The 27,202-nt window shown below is 36.7% G+C and overlaps 5 protein-coding genes across 6 annotated transcripts; 2 read left to right on the top strand and 3 right to left on the bottom strand.

The window, feature by feature from the left end:
• The first annotated feature begins 213 nt into the window (after positions 1–213).
• On the top strand, positions 214–5,243 carry LOC132189927 (uncharacterized). 2 transcript variants are annotated; one of them, XM_059604772.1, is made up of 13 exons: positions 214–452; positions 625–715; positions 808–976; positions 1,058–1,148; positions 2,305–2,340; positions 2,467–2,565; positions 2,697–2,815; positions 2,908–2,956; positions 3,053–3,142; positions 3,230–3,283; positions 3,669–3,734; positions 4,817–4,914; positions 5,039–5,243. In XM_059604772.1, the coding sequence occupies exons 1-13, from the start codon at positions 372–374 to the stop codon at positions 5,103–5,105; spliced, it is 1,110 nt and encodes a 369-aa protein (XP_059460755.1). In that variant the 5' UTR covers positions 214–371; the 3' UTR covers positions 5,106–5,243. The 2 variants fall into 2 exon arrangements, with proteins under 2 accessions (XP_059460755.1, XP_059460754.1); XM_059604771.1 differs by having other exon boundaries at positions 2,697–2,827.
• Positions 5,244–6,798: 1,555 nt separating this feature from the next.
• LOC132189165 (tubulin beta-1 chain) lies at positions 6,799–9,986 on the top strand. Its single transcript, XM_059603749.1, has 3 exons — positions 6,799–7,315; positions 8,725–8,994; positions 9,084–9,986. The coding sequence occupies exons 1-3, from the start codon at positions 6,916–6,918 to the stop codon at positions 9,758–9,760; spliced, it is 1,347 nt and encodes a 448-aa protein (XP_059459732.1). The 5' UTR covers positions 6,799–6,915; the 3' UTR covers positions 9,761–9,986.
• Positions 9,987–13,125: 3,139 nt separating this feature from the next.
• LOC132190216 (uncharacterized) lies at positions 13,126–14,901 on the bottom strand. The gene is made up of 4 exons (XM_059605137.1): positions 14,319–14,901; positions 13,925–13,987; positions 13,763–13,828; positions 13,126–13,671 (listed from the first exon to the last, which is right to left on the bottom strand). The coding sequence occupies exons 1-4, from the start codon at positions 14,730–14,732 to the stop codon at positions 13,348–13,350; spliced, it is 867 nt and encodes a 288-aa protein (XP_059461120.1). The 5' UTR covers positions 14,733–14,901; the 3' UTR covers positions 13,126–13,347.
• Positions 14,902–17,043: 2,142 nt separating this feature from the next.
• Positions 17,044–20,480, bottom strand: LOC132189677 (uncharacterized). The gene is made up of 4 exons (XM_059604439.1): positions 19,992–20,480; positions 19,566–19,691; positions 19,387–19,457; positions 17,044–17,699 (listed from the first exon to the last, which is right to left on the bottom strand). Exons 1-4 carry the CDS (start codon positions 20,310–20,312, stop codon positions 17,252–17,254), a joined length of 966 nt encoding a protein of 321 aa, XP_059460422.1. The 5' UTR covers positions 20,313–20,480; the 3' UTR covers positions 17,044–17,251.
• Positions 20,481–24,081: 3,601 nt separating this feature from the next.
• Positions 24,082–27,113, bottom strand: LOC132190403 (uncharacterized). The gene is made up of 5 exons (XM_059605378.1): positions 26,734–27,113; positions 26,479–26,590; positions 25,830–25,903; positions 25,209–25,751; positions 24,082–24,425 (listed from the first exon to the last, which is right to left on the bottom strand). Exons 1-5 carry the CDS (start codon positions 26,935–26,937, stop codon positions 24,315–24,317), a joined length of 1,044 nt encoding a protein of 347 aa, XP_059461361.1. The 5' UTR covers positions 26,938–27,113; the 3' UTR covers positions 24,082–24,314.
• Positions 27,114–27,202: the final 89 nt, after the last annotated feature.

Below are 27,202 nucleotides of genomic sequence, written 5' to 3'. Positions count from 1 at the left end.
CACAAAAGCGACGATGATTTTATAGGGCACGGGCTTCGTCATTAGGGTTTCCACCGTCTCTTATTTGACGATTCTGTCCCTTTAAGGGTTGGGCTCCGCATTAAGCCCACTTCAAGAACAAGCCCAAGGTTCGGTTTCTTAAACGACGCCGTTCTATCAAGCGTAGATATTCATTGTAACGGCAACGTTTTAGTTCTCCCCGTGTCCCGTAGCCTGTAGAGACTTCTCTGATTTAACGGCTTAACGCTGCCGTGTAGAACTGCTTGCATGTTTACTTCGACAGTTCAACTATTGCAGACAAGTAGAAAGCTCAGATCGCCGGCGTTTTAGTTTTAAACGACGATAGCCGAAAAGCTCTCCCTGTAACGGCCATGGCTTCGGACGGTGTTCCTCCTCCGTTAATCGCCGCTCAGCTCAATTACCTCCTCAACCACTTTCCCCTCTCTGTTAAGGTAACTTTCGGGAAAATCCGATTTCTCTGCTATGTTTTCCCAAAAAATTGTAGCAATCGGGAAATAAATCAAGAATCTCGTTCTTGTTTGCTTTTCTTTTTCCCACCATTTCTCGGAAACCAAACGGAAGCAAAAACCTAGATCCAAATTCTGTCCACATTTTGCTTTGCAGGTTGATCAGATGTGGTCCGGTAGCAAGTACTACCCTGGAGTCCTTGACCGGTTCACGATAGCAATCCCGTATTGCCTTGACGTTGTCAAATGTCTGTGAGATTTGATTTCACCGACTGCATTTTGTTCGTGTTCGATTTCCATTTGTTAGCTAATTTTTTTTTATATGTTTGATTGGTTCTAGGGGATGTCATATACAACGTAGAGTCGCCAATGTCCGCGCCGGATGTTATATTTGGACCGGACGATGAAAATTTTCATCCACTGAGCGCAAAGTCGAAGACTGATAGCTTACTTGATGATTGGAACAGCAGAGACCCTACGCGGCTAATGGCTCTCATTCAAGAACTCAGGTCAGCTTTCTAGAGTTTTCTTAGAGAGAGTCCGTATGGTTAAAAATCGTTTGAGTGAAATGCAATTGTTTTGTTTTATAGGGATCGATATGTGGAGTACCAGAAAAAGCGTGTTGCGGAGGTTGATGATGATAGGTTGAAATTCGAAATTAGCACTATTGTATTTAGAGAGGTAGTACTTCGAATCGATTTGAATGCTATGGACATGTTAGTTATCGGACTGGTGGGTTGTGATGGACGAATTTAGTGCCATATGTATGATTCTAACTTTATATTGCCTGTTAGGGACAGTAAATAGTTGTATACTCTTTCTTCATCAGTGGTTTTTGAAATTCATTGCTAAAAATTATGTTGTGTTTTTGGGTTTGAGTATGAAGCATGTACAAGAAGATCATACACATTGGGTGATGGAAATTGTGTGACTAAAGCAAGCTATTTTACTTGACTAGCTAGGAAATTGCAAAAAGTGGTTGTGTTTCAAGGTCCTTCATGTGGGAAAGTACATGAGATGGTGTGGAAAGGTAAATAGCCAGCAATGGCTACATTTGAAAGGTGATGTATGATGGTAATGGGAGGGGGGAAGAACTGCATGGAGCCAAGGGCAAATTCTTTTCCATTATGCTGGTGCTAGTTCTGTATACAAGGAGTGGGTCAGTTACTTGGTACTTAAGCGGAAATCTGTACCACTGTAACTATGATAACCAGAGTAATAGTTGAGTTCACTTTTTTAAGGTCTATATGTCTCTATTGCTCGCTCTCTCACTCTCTCTGTCTGTTTGTTTCTTCTGTGTGCATGTTCCAAAATCTGAAGATATAGAAATGGGTTGTTGGGAAACATGAAATGACCATGTGAGTTTGGCATGTAGTGGATCTAGGGCTCATTGCTTCTCGCTTGCCACAAAGAGTATGTTTTCATTTCTTTGTGGAAATAAATAAAACAAGAAAGAAAAGAGAGGAGGATTTTGGGTACGACATGTTAACCCCAAGGGGTTGGCTCAAGTGGTAAGGGCCTCAGTCTTGGTGGCACTCCATCAGGTCTAAGGTTCGAATCCCCTTGGGTGCAAACAATTCTTTGGGGCCAGCTCGCTAGCAAAGCAAGAGTATTACCCGATCCGTGTGGAGGGGCACTTTACATGGGCTCGAGGTTTACTCGACAGGGGTGGGTACATTTAAAAGCTCCATCTGCTGGGTCAGGTCCTTGTTTATTTTGTGTGTTGCCTTCATTGTCACCAACATTTAGTTTTCAAACCCTGTAGTTCTGTATTGTATGTTGAGCAGAAAATTCAGCAATTGTATTTTTTCCCTAAACTCTCATCATTGTGCTGCAGGGAATTGAAATGTATATGAGCTCAGGTGCTGAAAAGGTATCACTTTAAAAGGACACATTGATATTTTCTAGTTGATTCTATAAGCTGATCAATAGTGATTGTAACTTCTTCATGTAGCTTTTACTATATTTTTGGTTTCTATGCCTTTGAATTTTAGCGTAGCCAGAGGAAGTCAGATTTGCAGTGCCTTTAACAGACATGAACATTGATAAGATGGTGCCTGGGTGCCCTTGGAGACATCCGCCAAAGATATACTTGCAGGTTCTATTTTTCTCCTTTTCTCTCTCTCTCTCTCTCTCTCTCTCTCTCTTTCTTTCCTTTTTTTCCCCATTCCTCTTCTTTGTTTTTCTTCTGCATCTTGAATTTTGTCTTTGGAATTTTTAATTTATAAGGTTATGTACCCTGTTGGGAGAAAATATGGATCTGCTCCTTCAGCACCTCGTCTGAAATTAGTGTCTACCTCTGAGTTGAAGGCTATCTTTTCCATTGAAGATGTCAAACTTCCTCCATGGTCAGATGGAATGTATGTCATTGTATCATTCTGGCTTCATACAATGATGTGTGTCGACATATCATGTTCACAGTTCTTTTTCTCCTTCATAGGTGCATGGCTGAATATCTTCCCCATCTGGAAGAATTTCTTGAGAAACAGGTCAGCTGCATTTCTTTCATCTAGTGACGTCTTTGAGTTGATGGCTTTCACTTTTATGAGTTCTTTGTAAGATCGTGTAGTTCTTTGTTATTGAAGATCTTGGAGGCAGTTTCACTAATTGATGTTAGAAGGCGCTTTATTGAGGCGTTAGCCCCTCTGTTTGGAAGGCCATTAGAAGCTGATCCGGTATACATCACAGACATTAATAATTTCTTGAATAACTGTTTGGACCATTAAGACTTACTGGTCAGTTCTCTTTGCTTTTCTTGCCAGGTATTTTGCCGGAAGGCAACATTTCTAGCTGGCTCTGGGGTGTTTACGTTCCTGGTATTATTTGATTTTCTCCTCATGTACTGCATGTATCATACCATTAAGATCATACTGTGTAATGAGGAGTTGAGAAATGAATTATTCAAAAAAAATTCATACTTTAATAATTCCAAATTTCCTGGCCAGTTGCAATAGGTTGTGTGGATTTTTATTCAGTAATTGAACTAAGGTCTAGTTTTATAGAACAATTTCAGCCATACTTCTGGCTGAAGGGGAAAATATAGAAAGATGAGTTATGTAGGCTCATAAGATAATTTCTAAAATAATTTGCTAACACAGATGACAAGAAAAATAATGTCTTAATTACTTGTTCTATTTGCTGCATTGTTCGGTTCTGTACATGAACTTTCTTGTTTAACTTCTAAGAGTCCTGTTACTGTAGGTTCACTTTATGATTCCAACTCAGTTTCCAAAGCTGCCACCAGCTTTGATGCTTCAAAGTTCTCAGGTATAAGTTTCTTCCCATTCTAAAGATTGGATTATACAGTGTAGCTATAAGGATGTATGCAGCCATACATGTTATCCAATTACATTTCATTTGATGAAATTGTTCGACCTCAAGTGCTTAATTCCTTCACTTCTATTATTACAGAATGGTCCTTATATGGTCTGGTAATGTGGTATCTTCTTTAGTCCTTGTTATAGGATTTGGTGGGATCACTCCCACAGGTCTTCTATGTTGTTGCACTTTTTTTTTCACATTAGTTGGCAATTCATATCTATTTGCAGCATATGTTATTTATCTGTGCTTCTGACTAGAGAAGCCTTACTCATAATAGTGGTATTTAGAAGATCCTAGTTCTTTTGCTGTTGTGCACAATGCAGAGGTCAATTGATAGGCCTAAAATATTGTTTTACTGTTGTCATTCTTTAATTAAGTTCTTCAAAACTGAAAATCAATATATGATTTTTCTAGCCTTTTGCCTTGAAGTGGTAACTGAGTTGTCATAATCTAGTTCATCAAGGAGCCCAAACGAGATTCAGTTTCCTTTTTTCTTTTCTTTTACTCATCAAAAAAAATGAAAGTATTAGTTTCCTTTTCCCCATCATATGGAGAATTTGACTTTACTATAAACCTAAAGTTTAAATATCTTCAAAACAATGAGCACCACCAGCTGTTGATCCCTTTGTATATCTAAATGCTATAGTTGTCACAATGTAATGGAAGCCTATAGTAAGAGGCATATACTTTTCTTAACTAAATCAAATTACAATATTAGGACCTTGTCAGTGATTGCTGAGGCCACTTTTTTTAGATTGAATGCACAGAGGATTGTATGGCTTTTAGGTCATGAGCTTTCACGTTCTGATTTTGTTGTTTTTTCCATTATCTAACTCTTTTATGTTGTTATTAAATCTTTGTGCAAATATTATTGATAAGCTATAAAAAGGAACCACATGCCTTGGAGGCTTGAAGAAAACGTTTAGGCTATTGTGTATTGTTTGATAATAGACAAGATTTTCATCATTGGCCAATCAAATGGTTAGCAAATCATCTTTCTAATCAGTTTGTATTCATGTAATTTGTAGCATTTGAACTCCCAAGGTGTACCACTCAAGTCTCTTCCTCTGACTGATTACCCATGGAGCCCAAGATGGGATGTGTCACTAATGGCGGAGCGGATCTTGTGAGTTATTTCAATTATATTTGGCTCTTGTATTATTTTTCAGGATCTTGTGAGTTATTTCAATTATATTTAGCTCTTGTATTATTTTTCATTCATAAGTTTGCTAACGTGAGCATATTTTCAGTGAGTTTTTGGCGGATGAGGCTTTGAACTTTAAGAGGTACTGCAACGAGTCTCAGCTTCAACACTAGTGTGTTGTTGATGTTCCTTCAGCACACTTTATATGAAATCGAATTGTGTAAAGTTTCTCCATCCAAATTCTTGTTTTACTCTTTCAATATAATCGTGTATGAAATTGGTTGATGCTTATGAAAAAATTGCTTCTAGCACATGACGGCCTTTTTCCAACTCTTTTGCTTGTTTAGGACCTTTATTTTTAATGTGCTTTGTGCAATGCCTATCAAAGTGAATGTCAAATATGGAATTCATAATAAACATCTGAATCTTAGAATTTCCTGGAGAGTATGAAATCTTTTGATGCCATGAAGAAAATGAAACTATTGAAACAATAACCCCCAATGCTTGCGTGGGAGTTGATAAGATTGAGGCCCATGTTTATGCAAGCTCCATGATACCACACCAGTCGTGCCTGAAATGACTAGGTTTATATTTGAATATGGAATCTGCCAAATCTAGGATTTTGGTTTTTGTTACAATCCCGTGCTTGGATTGTAGTATGCTCAACTGCAATTGTGATAAGTTTTTTATGGAGTCTATTTGCCTATGCTCAACTGCAATTGTGATAAGTTTTTTATGGAGTTTACTTGCTGCTCGAGCCTCGAAACTTATTCGAGCATATGGGCCCATTAGATGGCCTCTTTTCAATTGCTTGTCAGTGGGTTCCCAAGTCATTCTTAATGGGAGAGCTTGCGGTAAGGACTGAGCCATCATGCTTGGACGTTCGGCTAGGTTGATGTAAAAACTGACCCAACGTTTATACAAAACTTTGATGCTGCAACTAATAGATGGGTACTGGTGTATATAATCTATGGTGCTGCCACTAATGTTTTAAGTAATAAAATTGATTTCCTTTCATTTATTGCTTTTAGGATAAAATATAAATTCGTATATTGATTATTAAGTCAGCAGTGCTTCACTGCAGTATTCTTTTCAACTAAAAGGGAAATGTTAGGTATTATTCTAATGTTTTTTTGGTGTTCTCTTGACTGTGATGTGGCTTTTAAAATTACCAATAGATTAAAAGTCAATAATGATAATTTCAAATTCAACGATAATTTTAAAAGTCACATCATAATTGAAAGGATACTAGGAGAACACTGAAAGAACACTTAGCATTTTCCATTTTTTTTTTAAAAAAAATCTCATTTTGATACATGATAATGCCCAAATATTGAGACCCACGTGCAATGTTGCAACATAATTAAAAAAAAAAAATCACCGGCATTGGATTGGATCCACATAGATTCTCTCTCTTCTATGTATATGTGTTTAACCTCTAATTACCAAAAAAATATTATTTTCTATAAGTTTTAACCTCTAATATCCCTTGAGCAAATTATCTATCATACACAATTTCTTAATAGTAACAGATATTTTAAAATTAAAAGATTAAAATTTTTCCTATTAATATTTTTAGTCCTTCAATATCTATTAGAATCTATTAAATTATTAACCATTTAATAAAAGCAACTATTAAAATTTGTAAAATTATACATATTAATATACAATTCCCGAAACAGACAAAAAACCGACGCACCGAATGGAACGGTGGGGCAAACTCTCTTAACGTGCGCACCCTAATGCAACTTGACGGTTGGTTGGGTGTCCGTACACTCTGGCTGTCACGCACCCCACACACAGCAACAAGTTTTAACAATACTTCAAAAATATCCCACCCCGCCATCCATTATTACCATTCTAACCTCCGACCTCTCTCTCCCCCTTCATAAACACACACAGACTCACACACTAACACACGCCAGATCTCAACTGCCATTCACGCCAAACCCTAAATCGATTTCATTTCTTTGGAAAAAAACAATGAGGGAGATCTTGCACATTCAAGGAGGCCAATGCGGGAACCAAATCGGGTCCAAGTTTTGGGAGGTGATCTGCGACGAGCACGGGATCGACCCGACGGGTCGGTACAGGGGAGATGAGTCTTCGGATCTCCAACTGGAGCGGATCAACGTGTACTACAACGAGGCCTCGGGCGGCCGGTACGTGCCCCGGGCGGTGCTTATGGATTTAGAGCCGGGCACCATGGACAGCATCCGATCCGGCCCGTTCGGCCAGATCTTCCGCCCCGATAACTTCGTGTTCGGGCAGTCCGGCGCCGGCAACAACTGGGCCAAAGGTCACTACACCGAGGGAGCCGAGTTGATCGACGCCGTTCTTGACGTTGTTCGCAAGGAGGCCGAGAATTGCGATTGCTTGCAAGGTATTTGGGCTTTGAATTTCAATTTGTTTTGTTCTATTTCTCTTTATTATTCCAATTCCAGGTTTGAATTATTTGCTATTTTCATTTCATACTTACCTACATTCGTTCATTTGAAATGCGTTCTGTTTCTTTTGTCCATTGTATTGATTTGTCTTTGCGTTAGTAATCTCTAAATGCTGAATAACAAACATTGTGATTTGTGAATTTTCATTATCATCGTCGCGTCCAAAATTGAATCTGATAGCACTAGTACAGACCTTCAACACAATCAAGGCCATTGTTATATTGCTTTGGCCTTATGCTCTTTAACGAAGCATTTAACACCTTATTTGATATTAGTATGTTTGAAATATCAGTTTGCAGTTCTAGATCTATGATTCCTCCTCACAGTGGATCTGCTAGTCAAGCAAGTGTTACAATTCTGTGTTTTTTTGTTCATAATTGTGGCCAGCTGTTCAATTATTTTATACTATATGTTGATTAGTAGGCTTAGTTGTTACGCAGGCCCCTTCTTTGTCTGGCGTGTAGACACGACTCTTTGTTGTTATCTGTTTGTGATGTATAATCAAATAAAAAAAATCTTTAAATATCTGTGCTGACTGTATAATGATTGTGATGGCTTAACTCAAGATTACATATCACCGACATTGCTTCGTAAGCAAAATTACTGGAGTAATTCTTATGGCACTCATTCATTTGGCTCCGCGTGGGCCCTTGTCGACAATGAAGAGGAATAGTAGATTCAGAGTGATTTGATATCAGTAGTGATAAAAGAAATGTAAAGTAAATCATTACCTCAACTTTATTTACTGGGAGCCCCACCTTTATTGGTAAAATGAATTAAAACATTTGATTTACTCTGTTCCCAAGGCCTGGAGCTACATTTGATTTAGACATGGAAAAAGATTTGAGACACAGAAAATGATTGTTGGGCGATTGTTGCTGTATGGGAGGGTCATCAGTGGTAATACTGGATTGGAAAAAACCATGATTACTATGTTTATCGTTGATTGAGGGTATTGTATACAACAATAGCCATTTATAATGGTTTATTTTACAAGACGCCTTATGGGTATTTAACACCGTACAATCAACTATTATTTCTTTTTATCCACTAGTTTATGGTATAAAATGAACTGATTCTGCTTTCATTTGAGTTGCGATTGTGTAAAAGTACTTTTTTTACCTTCAAATGACCTGTAAATTCTATGAAAAAGCATGAGTACTTTTAGCTCTAGACCAGAAAATGTTAAATGTAGGAAATCTGAGTTGTAACTTTGGATCCATCATGTGTTTCTTCTTGTATTCATAATTCTCAAAATCTCGCTGGCTGGCAAGTAGGGTTGATATTTGTAAATTTCATACTAAATTTGCTGGTTTAACTTACCCATCATTCTTATTTTGGCCAGGTTTTCAAGTATGTCATTCACTTGGAGGAGGCACAGGGTCTGGCATGGGAACCCTCCTGATATCAAAGATTAGAGAGGAATATCCAGACAGAATGATGCTCACATTCTCTGTTTTCCCTTCTCCGAAGGTTTCTGACACGGTTGTGGAGCCGTACAATGCTACCCTCTCAGTTCACCAGTTGGTAGAGAATGCTGATGAATGCATGGTTCTTGATAATGAAGCACTTTATGACATTTGCTTCAGGACCCTAAAGCTCAGCACTCCAAGCTGTGAGTTTCAAATTATTATTGATCAAGTGAAAACATGAAGCACTAGAACAGTATTCACAACTAACCTTTTTGTACCTCTCGTTTCGCAGTTGGTGATCTTAACCATTTGATCTCAGCAACTATGAGTGGGGTAACATGTTGCCTGAGGTTCCCTGGCCAGCTGAACTCCGACCTCCGGAAGTTGGCTGTTAATTTGATCCCCTTCCCACGACTTCATTTCTTCATGGTGGGGTTTGCACCACTCACCTCTCGTGGGTCCCAGCAGTACATCTCCCTTACTGTCCCAGAGTTGACTCAGCAAATGTGGGATGCCAAGAACATGATGTGTGCTGCTGACCCCCGCCATGGCCGCTACCTGACAGCCTCGGCAATGTTCAGGGGAAAGATGAGCACCAAAGAGGTGGATGAACAGATGATAAACGTGCAGAACAAGAATTCATCATACTTTGTGGAGTGGATTCCAAACAATGTGAAGTCAAGTGTGTGTGACATTCCACCAATGGGTCTGAAGATGGCATCTACTTTTGTTGGGAACTCCACATCAATCCAGGAAATGTTCAGGAGGGTGAGTGAGCAATTCACAGCCATGTTCCGCCGCAAGGCTTTCTTGCATTGGTACACCGGTGAAGGAATGGATGAGATGGAGTTCACAGAAGCGGAAAGCAACATGAATGATTTGGTGGCAGAGTACCAGCAATACCAGGATGCTACAGCTGATGATGAAGGCGAGTATGAGGAAGAAGGAGAAGAAAATTATGAGGGTTAAAAAACTGAAACAACTTTGGCGACTACCTCATAAGCTGCAGAATGAGGATACCAGCTACCGCGTCTTTTTACATGCTTGTCTGCTACTATGTGGCTATCAGTGTCTCTTGTTCATTGTTTTGTTTTTTCATTTCCACCTTCAGCTTGTCCCATAACCTTCTTGTTTGATATTTTGTACTGTATGATGATTTATGAATGATGATATGGTTGGTTGTTCTTTTCAAGTATATCAATAAGATTGTCATTTTCCCAACAACTCGGTTTAAAGGGCCGGATTATGGTGTTCTTTTTGCTTCTTTGTATTGCATACTAAGTACTAGTGCTGATTGTCCAGTTTGAGGTGAACCAGGTACAATCTTGATGGAATCTTAACGTCAACGAAGTTTTTTTTTTCTTTTAATAGCTTTATTTTATTAATGACCAATTTGGTTAGGGAATAGTAATTAAATCCGACAAAACGGGATGTTTGGGCTTCCGACTTGTAGTTGGATCTAATCCGGTCCAAATAAATGGTCGGCAAGCGCCGCTCGAGTCAAACCATTGGCCCGGTTCGAGAAATGGGATTCAATCATGCATCACTTGATTCACTTCGATTAGTGTCACCTGTTCTGGACTATAATTATTGAGTTGAAGTTGAGTAATCCTAGAACATAGTTTTCCAGTAGTGTCACCTGTTCTGGACTAATTATTGAGTTGAAGTTGAGTAATCCTAGATGATACGTGAATAGGGAAAAGATTTTAGGTTCTGAGAAAACTTAAACTTTAGATTCAAAGGGAACATAGACCTTTTAGATTTTGAGAAAACTTAAAAAAAAATCATTTTCAAACTCAAAGTTTGGGATTAATTTTCTAATCCCCTTTATTAATGAGTTTGATGTCTTTAAATAGATAATTACAATACATAATAAAATAAAAGACTAATTAGAATAAACTACTGATAATACTTATCCCTAATATTTAAATACTAACTACTCTAATGATAATACTTATCTCTAATATTTAAATTCAAATCTCTAATCTAATGTTATCTATAAAGATAACATATTATCCTAAGGTATTTTAATCATAAAATACCTCTATTATTAAACCTCTAACACTAGATCATAGTTTTCTAGTAGTGATAGGCTAGAGAAAATTCTTTTAACCTAATCTATAATAATGATATGTGTTTTGGAATATGTAAAAGTGAAAAAAGATACTATTTATTTCAAGTGAAATAGATAATCAGTTAGTAGATAAAATTGTTCAAAAGATTAAAATGACAATTTTATCCTTCTAAAAAATACTAATTGGATATTATGAAGAGAATCCCCTTCCGTGAAAGTCAAATATTTTTTTAATAACATGTAAAATGTACATATTTTTTTAATAAAATTTCTTTTAAAGTTTATCCTTACTATTAAAAAAAAACATGCAACTTCCATGTGCTAAAAAAACATATCATTATTATAAACTAGATGGCCACCCTTATCTGGCCGGATGGGGTGGCTTGGCCACCTCTAAATGGCCAAGGATTTTTTTCTTTTACTTTTTTTTTTTTTTGAAAAATAAAAATAATAATAATTAGGTGTCTACATTATTACTAATGACATGATCACTTATGTCAAATATGAACTTTTAATTGGTCTACGTGTCAATCCGTTAAATCAACTAACGGTCAATGGATGAAATACATGGACTTCCTGTAATAAAAATCAAAATCTTAGAAAAAAAAAAAAAAAATTATGAAACCCCAAGATATTAGGTATTTAACCCTTAAAAATAATTCAACTCAAATTCGATAACAATTTAGTTACTGTTATTGCGAAAAATGCTTTTTTAAAACAATTGCGAAAATATATCTGATTTGAAAGTTTGTTTGAAAAAATAACAAACAGTTCAAAACAAATGAAAAAATCTACGTTTTATTAAAGAAACGAGTCTTGTTGTTCATAGGAAACTTGTTGGGGACTTTATTTCAGAAAGAGAATCTGTAATCAAGCATGTAATCTGTAACCAAGCATATAATTTATTCTTTTTTCTTCTTCTTTTTATATGAACTGAAAACGGAACGAAAACCTCAACCCAACACCCCCAAAAATTCTACCACCTGCCCGATTCAAAGACAGAAAATTTTAAGTAATAACGAAACTAACAATGGATTAAGGACCCAATTAGGGAGCCAATCGGTCTGATCATAAACAAAAATTCCAGCTCAAAGAATCGCACAGCTTCTAACAGAAATCAAAACATCTACGAATCACAAACCAAGATACAGGAATTTCTTCAAAACCTAAGTTTGGAAATCATTAAGGGAACGAAGACGAAAAAATGAGGGAAATAAATCGGAGGCAGTGGGGTGCATCAGAGTCATGGAAGTATGAGGTCGAACATCGCTCACGTTAAGAAAAGCGTAAGCTTCTCGTAATCCAACAAAAAAAATTCTCATCATTTGCACCCCATTGATTTATCCCACTTGCAATATAATAATCCCTCTCTCTCTCTCTGTGATATTGAAGAGTAAAATAGTATTTGATACGGCGGATTTTAGAAATGGAGGCAGCTGTGTACGTCCGTCACTTTATATACGAACTGAAAGTAAAGAAGTGTGTTAGGGTTAGAGAGGATTGGGGCTTTGGGTGGCAGCAGTTTGTAGAGGAGCTACACTTGCTGACTAAAATCCCACGTTGTATGCTGAAAGCCCAGTCCAACTACATCCTTCTATGGGTCTCTCACTTATCTGATTCGTCATTCGGGCCTTGCCCATTCACCTTCTTTTTTCGGCTTTTTTTTTTTGTTTTTTTTAATTTTGTTGGCCTCTCGAAGCTCCCATCAAAATAATAACAAGAATCGTTCCAAGAGGTAGCTCAATCGGCTGTGAACCCCGTCTCATGAAGCGAAGGTCACTAGTTCGAATCCCTCATCCCCTTTCCTTGTGTGGACATGTCAAAAAAATAAAAAAGATAATAACAAGAATCTTCAATAACTAGTGATCCTAATCATTTCGTAGATAGTGATAAAGTAAATAAGGATATGTTTAAATGTTAGATATTATAATTTTATTAGAACACTAGAAGAGTACTTAACATTTTTTTTATTTTAATATTATTTACACTATTCTAAGATAACAATATGGTATTTAGCATAACTCATGATTAAAAAGACATAATCTTTATATCATTACCTAAATATGGCCTAATTAGGTACATGTAATTGTTGCCACCAAATATAGAAGCCCTAGGTCCCCCTTCAGCCCCTAAAACAGCAGCAGCCAGCCAGCCACCAAGATGACATATATATTATTTACTTCCAAATTTGGAATCTGAGGATTTCCATACAACTTCAGACGTGTGTGTTAGTTAAGGGCATGAGAAATACAAAAAGAGATCCTCAATAACCATCTCATTATAGAAACCTTCCTTCAATAGACCAAAAATTATGGAGCTATCCCAATTTACATCCAGATAGCCAATCAACAAATATTGCCTAAAAATTAAAAAATTAAAAAAAAAAAAAAGAAAAAAAAAAAGAAAGATTAGCAAAATCTTCCCTCAAAAGACAAAACCTAATTAACAATATTAATAGGCTAATACAGTAAAATCTAAAATCTCATCTATGCGTCGTGTTATTGGAGACTTGAATTTTCTTGATCCTGCGAATCAGCATCCTCCTGTGTCTGGCTTGAGCAGCCAGTGCCATAGCCCGACCCAAATTCTTGTTGGCCACGTTGAGATCAACCGGTCCGGAAGACTCAATCCCGATCGTTCCTTCTGCAGAGATGTTGAGATCAGGAAGACCAGATGGACCCATATTGCTGTGGGCCATGCCAGATCCATTGCTAGATGGCAACAAGGGGTGCAGCTGACCAATCTGATCCGAATCTTTATTTTCTGCACCAATTTTACCAGTTTCCAAACAGGGGCCAGAGCTTAACTGTACAAAAGGGTTAATTTATCAATTATCAATTATCAATTATAAAATAAAATAAAAAAGATCTAACTCAGAAAAAATTAATAATAATTACCTTCGCCTTCAACTCCAAATTGAAAGCTCTCACGTTGTCGCAATTACGTCTCATATTCTCAATTTCCTGTTTGGATTTCACAAAGAGCGTTAGATAGAAATCTTAGGAGATAAAGAAATTGACAAATCAATAGTAACAAGAAAATTAAATAAATAAACTCACCTCTTTTAGCAAAGCCCTGTCTTGATTTAATCCGTCAATAATCACCATCCACTCCTCTCTCTTCTACAAGATCAACAACACCCAAGAAAAAAACACAAATCAGAATGTAGAATAAAAATAAAAACCTAAAAAATACAAAATAAATCATCAGAGCCAGAGTTAAAAACTCCAAGAAAATTTATTTTCGTCATGAAAATTATAAAAGAATGATGAAAAACCTAGAGAGAGACAAAAAAACAGTAGTCAACACACCAAGAAAACATAATTTCGTCGATAAAATTATAAAAGAACAGTGAAAAAGCAACAGAGAGACGAAGCAAATTAGTCAACGCTCCAAGAAAATTGAATTTCGTCAAGAAAATTTATCAAGAATGAAAAAGAAAGAGAGAAATACCCTTTTCTGAGGGAATTTTCTTTGCAGGTCTTGCTTCGGCTTCTCGTCCGATTCGCTACTAGGCGGGAAGGAAAGAGGGGTCGCCGGACTCAAAGCCTCCGCCTTGTCCGCCGGAATCAAAGCCTCTGCCTTGTCCGCCGGAATCAAAGCCTCTGCCTTGACCGCTGGACTCAAGGAATCGGCCTTGGCCGCCGGTGCACCTTCCGCCTCACACTTGAGAGCCACCCCACCAGACCCAGTGACCCCACGACGGAAAGATTGCATTGAACTCCAGGAAGATCTCCTTCTCTTCACGGCCCATCTCTCGACCTTGAGGAACACTCGCGGTAAATAGAGCATGAGCAAGACGTCGGCGGCGTCAATGTCATCCGTCGTGAAGTCGGTGACCGGAGCGATTACACTCCGCCGCATCATTGTTCTCTCAACAACCTTTGTTTTTTCTCAGCAACACCGCCGTAAACAGAGAAACTTGCGAGAAAGAGAGAAAGAAAAAGAAAGCAAAGGGATTGGATTAGGCAGAGAGAGAGGGCGAGAGTGTGTATTTTGTTGCTTGGAAGACGGGGTTTTAATGCATCAAAAGCGAATTGTAACAAAGGTTGTGGCTGTGGACACGTGTCAACACTGGGGAGATTAAGGTAGGGTTCGTAGTTCCTGGCAAAGTGTCGTCTATTAAACAACCACTGAAGTTGCGCGTGCGTGCTTCGCTAGTGATGAAGCGCGTGCTCGCCTCTTCCTGTTGAACTTGTGCTACACGTCGTTTAACGGAAATTTTTCCCAGCAGAATACGGAGAGGTAAGAGCCGGAGAGGCCGCCACCTGCCAGGCTGGCTGCGTATCATACCCAAACCCAAATACCCAAACATAATTGGAAACGCATTTCCCGTGAACGCCTTACCATTGTTTTTTTTTTTTTTTTCGTATATTCATACTAATAGTTAGATAATTAATTATTTTTAAAATTTTATCATTTGAGTTAATTAATAAATCAGCTTGAATTTTAAACAATTTATGAGTCTATATGTATGCATATAAATTTATTATTCAAGTACACATACACATACATCTATATTGATTTTTAGACTCACAATTACAATAATTCTATATCTGTCATATTATAAGAATTTTATTTGATCTTTTAAAGTACTTAAGATGTTCTCATTATAAACTTAAAAATAATATTATAAAGATTAAATTATATGAGTCGAGCTGAGTTTATACGAGTTTAACTTGTTTAATAAACGAGCATAAAAATCTAGTTAAGCTATATTTGTTAATAAATGAATTAATCCCAAGCTTAGCTAATTTGAGCTAAGCTTGAATTTATTTGCGATCGACTCTATTAATTTACAACCTTAAATACATGGTTAGCTTAACCCAATATGCCTTAAAAAAAAAATAAATAAAAAAAAAAAATTCACCCCTTAAAAAGGGAATAGAACTTGTGGTTGAAGCATGACACATTAGATTATTGACTCTACTTGGATTTGTGCCAAGTGTAATTAGTTGTTAACTTTACACGTAGTATATGAGGTTAATGAGAGAGAGAGAGCGCCAATATAGGACCCACATGCCCAAGCAATATAGGGTGTGGATTCACCCTTCGGACAAGTGGATCTTAAACTACTCTCTCTCTCTCTCATTAACTGCCAATATTGCATGTAATTCAGACAACTAATTGTACTGAAATAAAGTCCACTTTAACTAAACTATATATATAGGAAAATGTTAAGGTCACAACATAAATCCAATTTATGGCCAACTTCTCTCCTACGTGTCATTTTTTTTTAAAAAAAAAAAATTGATCGAGAAGATTTTGGGGTTCTGAAAATTTGGGAAAAAAGACAATTTGTTTGGTTTAAAATTCAATTTTTTTTTACACGTAGAAGAGAAGTTGGCCATGAGTTGAGTTTGTGTTGTGTCCGTATCAAACCTCATATCTATATATATACCTAAAAGTTTAAGTATAGCATAGAGGGCGATGCTGTTTGTACTCGTATTGGGCAGATTGCCAAATTGTTAAAAGAAGACGCGCATTTACATGAATCAGTTTTGATTGGCTTGACAATTACAACGAACCTTTATGCAACATTTTGCATATGACTATTTCTCAAAGTGAATGACGGAAATTTCTTGGAATTCAGAATTTTTGTTGTCATATAATATTAAATTAACATTTATTTCATAAGCGATGATGCGAGAAAATTGATTTAATTGTTTAATTAATATTTTAATAATTATTACAATAATTAAAAGAAGATAAATAATAAAAACTATATATGGAAACATGCTGCTCTTTAACAGCCTAACAGGAAAAATCTCACGAGTCACGACCACGACATTTCTCTGTGCATCTGATCCCTACTAGAATTAGCCAGCATTTACTTTGCTACATAGTCCAAATTTTCAACACTATAGTGTTTAATAGCTGATTTTTTTTTTTTTTTTTTAAAGACAAAAAGAAAGGCTTGCTAGCTATCATCTAGCTTTTTTTTATATTCTCTTTAAATAGTATCTGCATTACACCGAGTTTTTTTCTCGGCTAAGGCCAATGTATAAACACCTTGAATTGTTTTAGCCTTTCTCCAACTCTTTTCCACTTTTGGTGGCATTCTTGTGGCTCTCTCTCCCTCCACCCTTTTATCCTTCAAGTTTCAATGAAGGTAGAGTCTAAGCATCAATTGCTTGTATAACACCCTTTCACCAAATCTTTCCAAGCCTTCTGTAACGGAGCAATAGGGACGTCGGAGAGGAGTGTCCTCCCGACCTGAAATTTCAGATTAACATAGGACTGTTCTATAAACATATAAACAATCCTTGCAATGAGGACACTGACAATATCAGTGTTGACAGCAGTTAAATCAGCAAATAGGAATTAGTTAATGAGTGATAACGAAAAAAATGTAAGAAGCCCTAATCACTTAACGATAAACATAATCAAGCTGCTCGCTGCTTCTTTGTCATTGCTATGGGTTCAAAGTCATCGTCTGAATCATCTTCGGAGCTTCCATCTTCAATCCTTTTCCGTTTCTTAGACTGCTTCGATAAAACTTTTGAGTCTGTGGTGGTCTTTTTAATAGAAGAAATTAGAGAGGATGGCCTTTTCCTGTTAGCCAAAACAATGTCATCATCAGAACTTCCATCCTCAATCTTCTGCTTCTTAGTCTGCTTTGATGCAGCTATCGAGTCTGTCGTCCTCTTCTTGTTTGATGAAACTGGGGAGCATGGTAATTTTTTCTTAACAACACTAACAGACACAGTACTCCGCTTCACGGTTGCTACAGCTTTGGCTGGGGAACTGAACTTCTGCTGATTACTCCTTTTCTGCTTCTTCTCATAAACTTTCTTCGCAAGCTCTTTGGAAAGCAAACCAGACTCCATCATCCTGCAATTACATTGAATGCAAATATGCTTTTACGTAAATCCTAGATATAATAATAATACAGAGAATTGATATAAACACATGCCAAATCATCACAAAAAAAAAAAAAAAGAGTCAAATCAATCACATGGTATGACAAAGTAGCTGCTTTTCAAGTGAGCAGAATTACTAAATCATGTCAAATATGCATCACATTTTAATGAGCATTAAAAATGGGGGAGATTTGAAAAAGAGAAAAAGAAAAAAGAAAAATCGCTCAAAAGTCCCAAAAGATGGGGCATGCTCAATATGCAACTTATCTATCTAATCCATGAGACTACTCTGCAAGACCATACTTATTAGTGCTCTCTCTCTCTCTCTCCCTTTAAACCATTTTCTCCTTTAGAGGAGAGAACAAAATATAAAGTGGACCAGAGCTGGAACACAGTGATCTGCCATATGCATCTACTGACCAAAGGAGTGCATACTATCTTCTTACTGAGGAAAAATAGCTAAATAGGAGTACTTCAGCAGAAGCTAAGATTTTTTCGTCAAATCCAGATTCAGAATATAAAACAGTTCAACATAACATTATAAAGAAGGCCTAAATCATCAAAAATCCGATAAGGGCTAAATCGTCAACAATTTGAGAATATAAACCGCCATGTCAACAATAATGCAGGATATGCATATCATCAATCGATCCCGACATGCTTACATTTTTAAATCACAAATAGCCAAATTTCCTATGAAGGTAACAACAACTGCTCAATCATCCATGTGCAACAAGCAGACTGCAAATTGCAACGTGTAAGCTGCAACTAAAGCCCGAGTACATATAAAGCAATCCTTACGCTTGATAACTCAACGGTAATGCTAAAATCATGGCACCATTTTCATAACTAAAAGCCCCATATGGATGTCAAAAACTGTATATTGTCATTTTAATGTATTCAGAAAACAAACTTGATAGCCAAAAATTGTTTTATCATCAAATAAACAAGTCCATATAAATCATTACAAAGGTTACATGGAAAGCATTAAGAAATCTACATAATCTCTTCTCATGTAAAATAAATATCATTTGCGAGTTTATGCAAAACCAGCTTCCCAGAACATGTCATTGTAGAAAGATAGGAGTGCAACATATAAAAACGTATCATAAAAGGCACAAGTGGGTTTCGGCCACCACATACGACCTGTTGCATGATTAACGTGCTGTCCCATGCTTGGAAGCAAGAAGTGTGACAACATTACAAGGGACAGGCAAGGAGCATAATGGTGACAATATAATTTACTATTAAATCACATTTGTTGACAAATCAAAACTCAATCCACTCCAAAATGTAACGCCTTTAATGTAAATAAGTAATCTACGGCAGATCAAACTATTCATAACTCCATATACTTGATGCTAAAAATAAAACGATCAATTTCTTATAAGCATGCAATATAACAAAAGCAGTAAACATATTCTCCAGTATTTCCACTCTACCTCAACTCTCTCTTACGGGAAAAATATCTAGTAATTTAAATGTCAAAACCCGTAAGTAAAGTTCTTACTCAAAAACAACCAATTAATCAGTTTTAGATATGCACGCCTTCTCTACATTCTAAAACCAGGCAAAAAGTATAACAAAAAAGAAACTTAACAGCAAAACTGGGTGTCAGACCACGAAAACGATTACACAATTGGGGCAAAATGACTCACCAGAACTGCGCCATTTCGCTATCCGGATTGTGCTTATAAAGCGTTTCATAAAAGATCCTCAGTGGGTCTCTCTGAAATTGCAGAATGCACCAATCCCACCACTCAAAAACCCTCAAAGAAAACACCTTAAGCTAAAATAAAACCAAGTAATAATGTAAAATAGAACAACAGAACAATACCTCCTCGGGAGGGTCTCGCTTCTGACCAGGCAAATCATACACCTTCTTCTCCCTCTTCTTCCGCTCTGTTGCCGTATCTGCCTTCTCCTTCTCCTCCTCCTTTGTCGTCTTTCTCCGCTTTAGTTCCTTCCACAAAACAAAAACAAAAACCACACCCATAAATCAACAACAGCCTATTTACTAAACAGGTACAGAACCAAAAAAAATCTTAACATTAAACCAAACCACCAATTCAATTCAGTCCAAAGCAATGGTTTGCTTACTTAGACTAAGTAAGCAGACTTAAAACAGATTAAAAAAAAAAAAAATTATAAAAAAAAATCGAATCAAATAAAAACTTTTATTTCTTACACCATCCTCAGCTTTAGTCATAGAACAGAAAGACTAGGCCTTTTTAAACTTAATAAAACAAAGAGTGTTAGAAACCTTGTCAGGCTTAGTATTAGAGCTTCGTTTGGCAAGGGGCTTGTCATCGTCGTCGTCTTCATTCTCTTCCTTCTTAACTTTGAAGCGAGACCCAGAAGAAAGAGAAGACTTAATGGGTTTCTCATCTTCGTCATCTAGGCGCTCTTCTTTCTTCACTTTTGGTTCTTTGGGCCGAGGTTTGACCGAACCAGCATTTGCATTTGCATTTGAGAGTTTCTTCTTGCGGCCTTCGAGAATCGATCCCAGGCTCTGCTTCTCGTCATCTTCCTCTTCGTCTTCCAACTCCGATTTCTTCACGGGCTTCGAATCCTCCGAGGGCATTTTCCCCGGGAAGTTAAAGAACCGCAGAAAATAACGGATTTTTTGTGAAAAGAATACTGGAGATGGCGATTAGGGTTTTTGAAATTGGGAAGCCCGGGTTTCTTTTTGGTTTTTGAGGGTTTCGAGCCCCAAAATAATAAGAAAACGGCGTTTTCTTTAGGTTTCGAGATTAGGACGTTTCGATAGAAACTATAACGACCTAATGCAAAGTAGTTAATATTGTTTAGTAATCTATAAAAAACCGTTCTATTCCTATATTAAAAAAAATAAAATAATAAAATAATAAAATAAAAAGAAGAAGAAGAAAGCAAGCTAGCAAAATACATAAATAAATATAACATTCAAATTATGTAATATGTATTATGAAGTGTTAGGAATGTCCTTTCTGAAAAAGAAGTTCAAGATAAATTCTTGAAGATTTTTACAACGACCTGTCCTCCCAAATTATACACCATAGTTGGTGTAGTTCGCATATAATGTACATGTCATGTGCGTATAATGCACACCGACTAAATGGGTCAGGTAAGTGCCGCAGAAGCGGTAGATGTTTTAATTTAGTTGAGATTTAAAATTACAAAGTATTATTTTTTAGGGTGATTCATTGCAAATAATCAATACTCTTAAATAAAATGATTCAAATTATAGCAAGTAAGAATAAAATGTAAAGGAAAACTCGGTAAGCTGCTAAATTTGTCATATAAAAAGGGAAGCTAGCTTTGCTGTGGGGGTAAAACAAATCATGGGTGGGATTTGGATAGAATAAATTTTTTGTTGTAGTTTAATTATAAATAGAAGCAAAAGCTTTAATTTTTAGACTTGAATGTGGTTGGACTTTTTATCCATCGGTGGTCCAGGCTAACACGACCCAATTTTGAATTCAAATCGGCCTGGTTTTCTCCAATATTAGCCCTAAACTCGGCCCATTACTAAAAGGAATGTCATGTTCGTCTTCAACTACTGTACGTCATCGATCTCCTCCATTCCCCCGCAGCGGTTGTTTGTTAAAAAACACTCCGGACTGTCCAGGACACGTAGCCCTAATCCCCCTCCCTCAGTAAAATTCAAAGAAATCCTCGTCCGACATACCTTCCCTTTCAATTCTTTCACATTTGCCATGTGTCCCAAAACCTGAAACACAAACAGTCCCAAGTGACAAACCATATTCTTAAAAAAAATAAAAAAAAAATAAAAAGTGACAAACCATATACCTTCGAAGATGTGCTAGAATCTAATAAAATTTTATATTTTGTCTATAAAAGTTTATGTGACAATATATCACATTATTTTCTTTTTGTTAAGGAAATGAATCTAATAAAAACTTTACATTTTGCCTATAAAAGTTTATGTGTCAAGATACCACTTCATTTTTTTTTCTTTTTTTGTGGAGGAAAAAAGACAAAACAAAAAGAAGATGTAGTATCTTGCCACATGAACTTTTATGGGTAAAATATGAAATTTTTATTAGATTTTAACATATCTTAAAAGTTGTATTTTTCTTTCCACTAAAAATATGATTTGACATCTTGCCACATAGACTCTTATAGACAAAATATGAAATTTTTATTAAATTCCAGCATTTCTCTACCAAAAAAGCATAATAAAAAGTAGAATATGTTCCTTTGTTTTATGCTCATCTTTTTTGACACATATTTTAACAAAAGACAACAATAAACATGTTTTTTATTTTATTTTTTATTACATTTTAATACAGGTCGAGAAGGTGGATTCAAAGTTAAAGATAATATGAAAAACTAAATGAGTATATGCTTTCACTTTTGAAAGCCAAAAAGCGATTCAAATGGAGGATTTTTAATTTTTTATATATATATTTTTAATTTTTTTTATATCTAATTGCAATTTATTAGCAAAGATTTAAATTGTAACAATTAATTGATCAACAGAATCCTCTCCAGTTTATTTTGGACTAAAGAATATCTAGTTCATGGTTAAGATTTCTTCTTAGAAATCTTAAAGTCATAAATGAGACACATGTCCCACTAACAAAAGATAATAATAAAATATTATTTCATATTGAAAAAAAAAAAATTTAAAAAGGGGGAGGGGGGGTGGTTGGGAGTGGCCGGACCACCCCAGTTGGGGGCTAGGGGTGGTCCGGCCACCCCCTATGGTTAAGATGGGGTGGCCAACCACCGCTTATTATTTTATTTTATTTTATTGTTAGTAGAAGATGTGTCCTATTTGTGGGCCCGTGGCTTTAGGATTTCTAGAAGAAATCTTAACTATGAACTAAATATTTTTCGGTCCATTTTGAATTGAAGATGATCATATTCCATTAATTGATGCAATTGAACAGTTTGGATTTAATTTGAAATTAAAAACTCATATAATTATTTCCTAAAGTTATCGTATTGGCATCAATCCCAACTCGGTGGGCATCAGTCCAAAAGAAAGGTCGGTTGAGAATCTATGCCAAAGTAACCACAACCGACCGTTATAAAACCTTCTCACAATAACAGAGGCACGTAGAGAAAAAGCTGAGAGAGCCACAGAGAGAGAGGGAGAGAAGATGGGTTGGTTTTTGAGGGAAAGAAGGGGTCCGGCATGGAAGCAGGGGTGGACAGAGCAAACCCTGCAGTCCATATCTCCACCTCCGATGCCTCTACTCACCATTGCCGGCATCATGGTTCTTCTGTTGTTGCTTTCCTCTTATACAGGCTACAAGTCACAGATGCACCAAACAATCATCAACTTCAAGTTTATTCTCTTCTTATTGCCTTTGCTGCTCATCGTTGTGATGCACATGATCACCAAGTACGGCAGGATTGTGATTCTTGCTCCGATAACAAAGATTGATGCCGTTCATCAAGCCCAGAGCTTGCCTCCAATGCCTTGGGGCCTGGGATTGCTGCTACTTCTGCTTGTGCTTATGCTCTCTTACCAGTCTTATTTTCATTCCAAGTGGTGGCCACCAATTTGGGGTTCATCATATTATGCGTACTAGTTAATTTGGGAGAGAGATTCTTATCCATATTACTAGTAATTAAGTCTGCAAGTATACGAAAATATAATAAGGTTTAGGTTGTCCACCCATCTGTTTCGGGTAGACGAGCCTGATAAGAATTCTCTCACATATACTGTTCAAATTTTTAGCAATTTGGGTTGCAAATGAGTAGGAATTCTGATCCAATCATATCGGTTTAAAGTTTGTTAAAGGGCCTAACAAAGTCAAAAGTCTTCACTAATTAACTCTTATTGTGAAGTTATTTCTTGTAAGTAAAATGTTAGGTGTAATTTACTTTTCGGGATGGTTCTCGACCCACGTAAAAAAACATTGCACCTATTGCATTGAATCTCAATTCCAGTGCCATAACCCCATACAAGTCACTTGGGAGTCGCTTTTGATTGATCAACATGCAAGAAGCCTTAATTCAAGCAAAGCCTTGATCCGATTGAATGGGAAGGATCGATATCGGTCTCCCTTTTATATCCATAAATGTAAAAATAGAGCCGCTAAAGTCCAAATCCTACATTTTCAAGGACAAGAATCTTCTCAATTTCATAGCTAGAATTAAAGTTAATGCATACAACGATGTATATAATGTTTTATAATGTTATTTTATTTAAATTTTTTAAAAGACACGTAAATATTAATATTATTCACAAATAGAACGGATATTATCGATGCCTACACTCCTGTGCTTCACGGATTCAGCAGCTTGGGACATGCAGGCATTTTGGAATAGCATGAGTCCAGAGACATGAGCTAGAATAATACTTGTGGAAGTAAAAGAAAGACTTAAAGAAAGCAAAGACGGGAGAGAACAAAGAACATGTTAGATCCTAAAAAAACTATTTTACATTACACAGTTTACACTGATTAAAGAATCATCAGAGCAGCACAGCTTGCACCAGACTAAGACTAAAAAAGTAATTACATATAACAAAAGAATTTAAGAATTACAACAGTAGCCACCAGTGAAGCTCTACAATGATTAGCTACCCTATCAAAAAATCAAAAGGCAGGAAAATGTTATTCAGGGGTCATCTTAGATGTGTCTTCAGCTTGGGAACCTTGAAGTCGGATGAGAACAATCTTGGGGTCTCTGAAATGGGAAAAACATCAACTCCTTTTCTCTTTGAAACTCTGCTTCCCTGGTCAACAAAGAAGGAAGGGCTTGACATATTATTAGCCTTTCATTTCATGTCCAACAAAAGCACAATGGGACAAGACAAATAAGATCTCTTTCCTCTCTTCTATGTACTTGTGTATGTATTAATACATGAACCATTCATGTACATATTATTAAATATTGAGTAATAATATATGAACCATTCATGTACTTCTATTGCGAATCATATAGAATTCAGAAGGAAAATGCCAATGGAAGTTCAATTTTGACCATGTACATTAAAAGGTACCTACTTATCATGCTTTATGCCTATTCTCTGTTATGATAACTAAGAGTTTATTTGTACGGAAGAGTGAGTTGGCACTGTGAAGTTAAAACTTCATAAACAAATTATTTAACCTCTAAAGTTTATGATGCAGACAACATTTTGTATGATACAACTCTCACCCTATTTATGTTATGTAGCCAGCTGATACTAGTATCATTTAATTGCAATTTTTATTTAGGATATTATAGTCATTGTCAGATTGCTTCAGATTAAATTTATTCAAAGTTAGATTTGTATCATGCACCAAAACCTGTTCCTGCTAGTGAGACGCATTCAACTCAAACATTTCAACAAGACACTTCAAGAGAAGATGTAGCACTCAACGCTCATCCATGACATAAACAGTGAAAGGTTTCTGTATTAAATGAAGCAGATGAAAATATCCTAGGGACTTTCACTGGGTCAAGTATCATCTAGCAGTAGCAGGGTATAATAATTATAGCTACATTATGGTAAAGAAAACTAATTCACAATTACCTTTTCAGAATCAGGAAATTGTGCAGCAGATGATTCTTTTTGGCCAGTGATATCACTTCTATTGCTGCCGCTCTTCTTGGCTACCACACAAGATCGTTGAGCTCTGGCCGTACAATAATTTAATGCAGGTGTGACTGAAGAACTTCTAGGCTTTTTTAACAAATCCAACTTGTGGGAGGTTCTGGAAGTTGCTTCATTCAATTTATTTGTCTCGGCCACTTTATTTCTCAATCTTGCAATCATTTCATCCCTTTCATCGTTCAGTGACTGCAGCTGCTTCACTCTGGAAAGAAGTTTCTCTATTGTCTCATTTGCTTTTGCAACTTCAGAACGATTACTCCCTAATTTACTAGTGTAGTCATTTTCCATAATTTTATACTGATTCCACACGAATTTTTTCTCTGCCAGCAGTGCAGATACCTCAGAACTCTTTTCCAAGGCAAGCTTCTCATATTCACTCTTTAATCTCCTTATTTCACCTTCCAATATCTTAGAACGCCGCTCTTCTCCCTGCATATCACTGCCGTTTCTCAGAGAAAGAACCTGTGAAAATTGAAAGCTATCAATAACATTAAAATGAAAATACAAAACATATTTCAGCAAAATTGTGGTGGAACATACTTTTGGGTCACAGGATTCACGAGAGAAGTAGTCAAACCACGCTTTGAAATCCGCCAACTCAGTTTCTGCATCTTCTGCAATAGTGAAAAAGAAAACAACAATGGAGCACTTAGACAATGGTACACAAAAATTCCAAGCACACATACACAAAATAACACATGGAAATGTGGTGGAGAAGAAAGCATGACTCAAATTTTACATAAAAATTGCATCAAACTTAAAAGAAATTCTATAGGCCCTGTGTCCATCATAACTTATAAGAATGAGATACCACTTTGGGCGTGCATGTCAACTTGGACATCAAAGAAAGGCAAAAAGTTATTAGTCAATCTTACAACACAGCACAACACAACACACACACACACACACACATATATGTAACTATTTCTCGTTCCAAACCCTAAATTAGATAAATTGGAAGAAATCAATGGTGCATTTAATTGCTGAGAAATCACAGGAAGATATAACAGCTATCGTACTTCTTAAATACACTAAAATCCTCAAAACTCTTTTCTTTTGGAGAACTCATCAGAGATCAAACAAAGCTTAGGTCTTTGTGCTCTCTCTGTGTGTCGGTGTTTGTTGTGCAACAAAGAAAACTGGAAACCTCCTAATTCAAATTTGTAGAAATACAAGTAGAAACACTAACCTAGTTTCAATTTCTCGAGAAAAGCCTCTCTCCGCTTCAAGCTCGTCACAAAATCTGACTTGGCCGCCTCGAACGAGAGTGTCATCTGTTGGGCTACCAAATCCCCGTTCATCTACACAAGAAATTACAAGAAAAAAAATCCCTAAGAAACCATCCAAAAGGGTAGACCTCAAAAAAATCCCCGAAACCCTAATTTCAAATTCCCAAGCCATTTTCCAAAACCCAAAACAATCTTCGAATCGTTTTGAGAATTACCCGAGAAATCTGGCCCTCGTAGAGTCGAGCATCGGAGACCCATCGCTCGTGTTGCATTCTGACGCAATCTTCGAGGAGTTTCCGCTCTTGGGCGAGGGTCTCCAGCTGTTCCTGTTGGGTCTGCAACATGTGCACCAGGCCGTTGAAGATCTTGTCCCATTTTCGGCGTTCGGAGGAGACATCGGAGCGTTCATTCGTGCCCATAGCGAATCGCGCAAGAAGACGACAAAGCGGAAAATTCAAATCTTTCCGTAGCAGAGAAAAATAAGACCGTTGTATAGCGCGACGGGGTTGGAATGGTCAAGTAATCGAAGAAGAAGTAGAAGAAGGGGAAGAAGAGAAAGAAGAAGAAAATTCAAAAATCTTTCAGTCGCAGAGAATAATAGGACCGTTGTAGTGAGAGAGAGAGGGGCTTGAACGGTCGACTAATTTAAATGTAAAGATTGGGCCTTGGAAAAAAAGTTTGGGC

Source organism: Corylus avellana, chromosome ca8, assembly GCF_901000735.1.
Source record: "Corylus avellana chromosome ca8, CavTom2PMs-1.0".
NCBI lineage: Eukaryota > Viridiplantae > Streptophyta > Magnoliopsida > Fagales > Betulaceae > Corylus > Corylus avellana.
This window is presented reverse-complemented; position numbering and strand designations above follow the sequence as displayed.

Coding starts and splice junctions, on each gene's coding strand:
- LOC132189165 (XM_059603749.1), top strand. CDS start 6,916: ATGAGGGAGATCTTGCACATTCAAGGAGGCCAATGCGGGAACCAAATC. Junction 7,316..8,724: donor GAATTGCGATTGCTTGCAAG/GTATTTGGGCTT, acceptor TATTTTGGCCAG/GTTTTCAAGTATGTCATTCA. Junction 8,995..9,083: donor AAAGCTCAGCACTCCAAGCT/GTGAGTTTCAAA, acceptor CTCGTTTCGCAG/TTGGTGATCTTAACCATTTG.
- LOC132189927 (XM_059604771.1), top strand. CDS start 372: ATGGCTTCGGACGGTGTTCCTCCTCCGTTAATCGCCGCTCAGCTCAAT. Junction 2,828..2,907: donor CCTCCATGGTCAGATGGAAT/GTATGTCATTGT, acceptor TCTCCTTCATAG/GTGCATGGCTGAATATCTTC. Junction 4,915..5,038: donor CTAATGGCGGAGCGGATCTT/GTGAGTTATTTC, acceptor GCATATTTTCAG/TGAGTTTTTGGCGGATGAGG.
- LOC132190216 (XM_059605137.1), bottom strand. CDS start 14,732: ATGATGCGGCGGAGTGTAATCGCTCCGGTCACCGACTTCACGACGGAT. Junction 13,829..13,924: donor ACAGGGCTTTGCTAAAAGAG/GTGAGTTTATTT, acceptor AAATCCAAACAG/GAAATTGAGAATATGAGACG. Junction 13,672..13,762: donor ATTTGGAGTTGAAGGCGAAG/GTAATTATTATT, acceptor CCTTTTGTACAG/TTAAGCTCTGGCCCCTGTTT.
- LOC132189677 (XM_059604439.1), bottom strand. CDS start 20,312: ATGCCCTCGGAGGATTCGAAGCCCGTGAAGAAATCGGAGTTGGAAGAC. Junction 19,692..19,991: donor CTAATACTAAGCCTGACAAG/GTTTCTAACACT, acceptor GTTTTGTGGAAG/GAACTAAAGCGGAGAAAGAC. Junction 19,458..19,565: donor AGCGAGACCCTCCCGAGGAG/GTATTGTTCTGT, acceptor CTGCAATTTCAG/AGAGACCCACTGAGGATCTT.
- LOC132190403 (XM_059605378.1), bottom strand. CDS start 26,937: ATGGGCACGAATGAACGCTCCGATGTCTCCTCCGAACGCCGAAAATGG. Junction 26,591..26,733: donor ACGAGGGCCAGATTTCTCGG/GTAATTCTCAAA, acceptor TTTCTTGTGTAG/ATGAACGGGGATTTGGTAGC. Junction 24,426..25,208: donor AATTTCCTGATTCTGAAAAG/GTAATTGTGAAT, acceptor TTTGTTGACCAG/GGAAGCAGAGTTTCAAAGAG.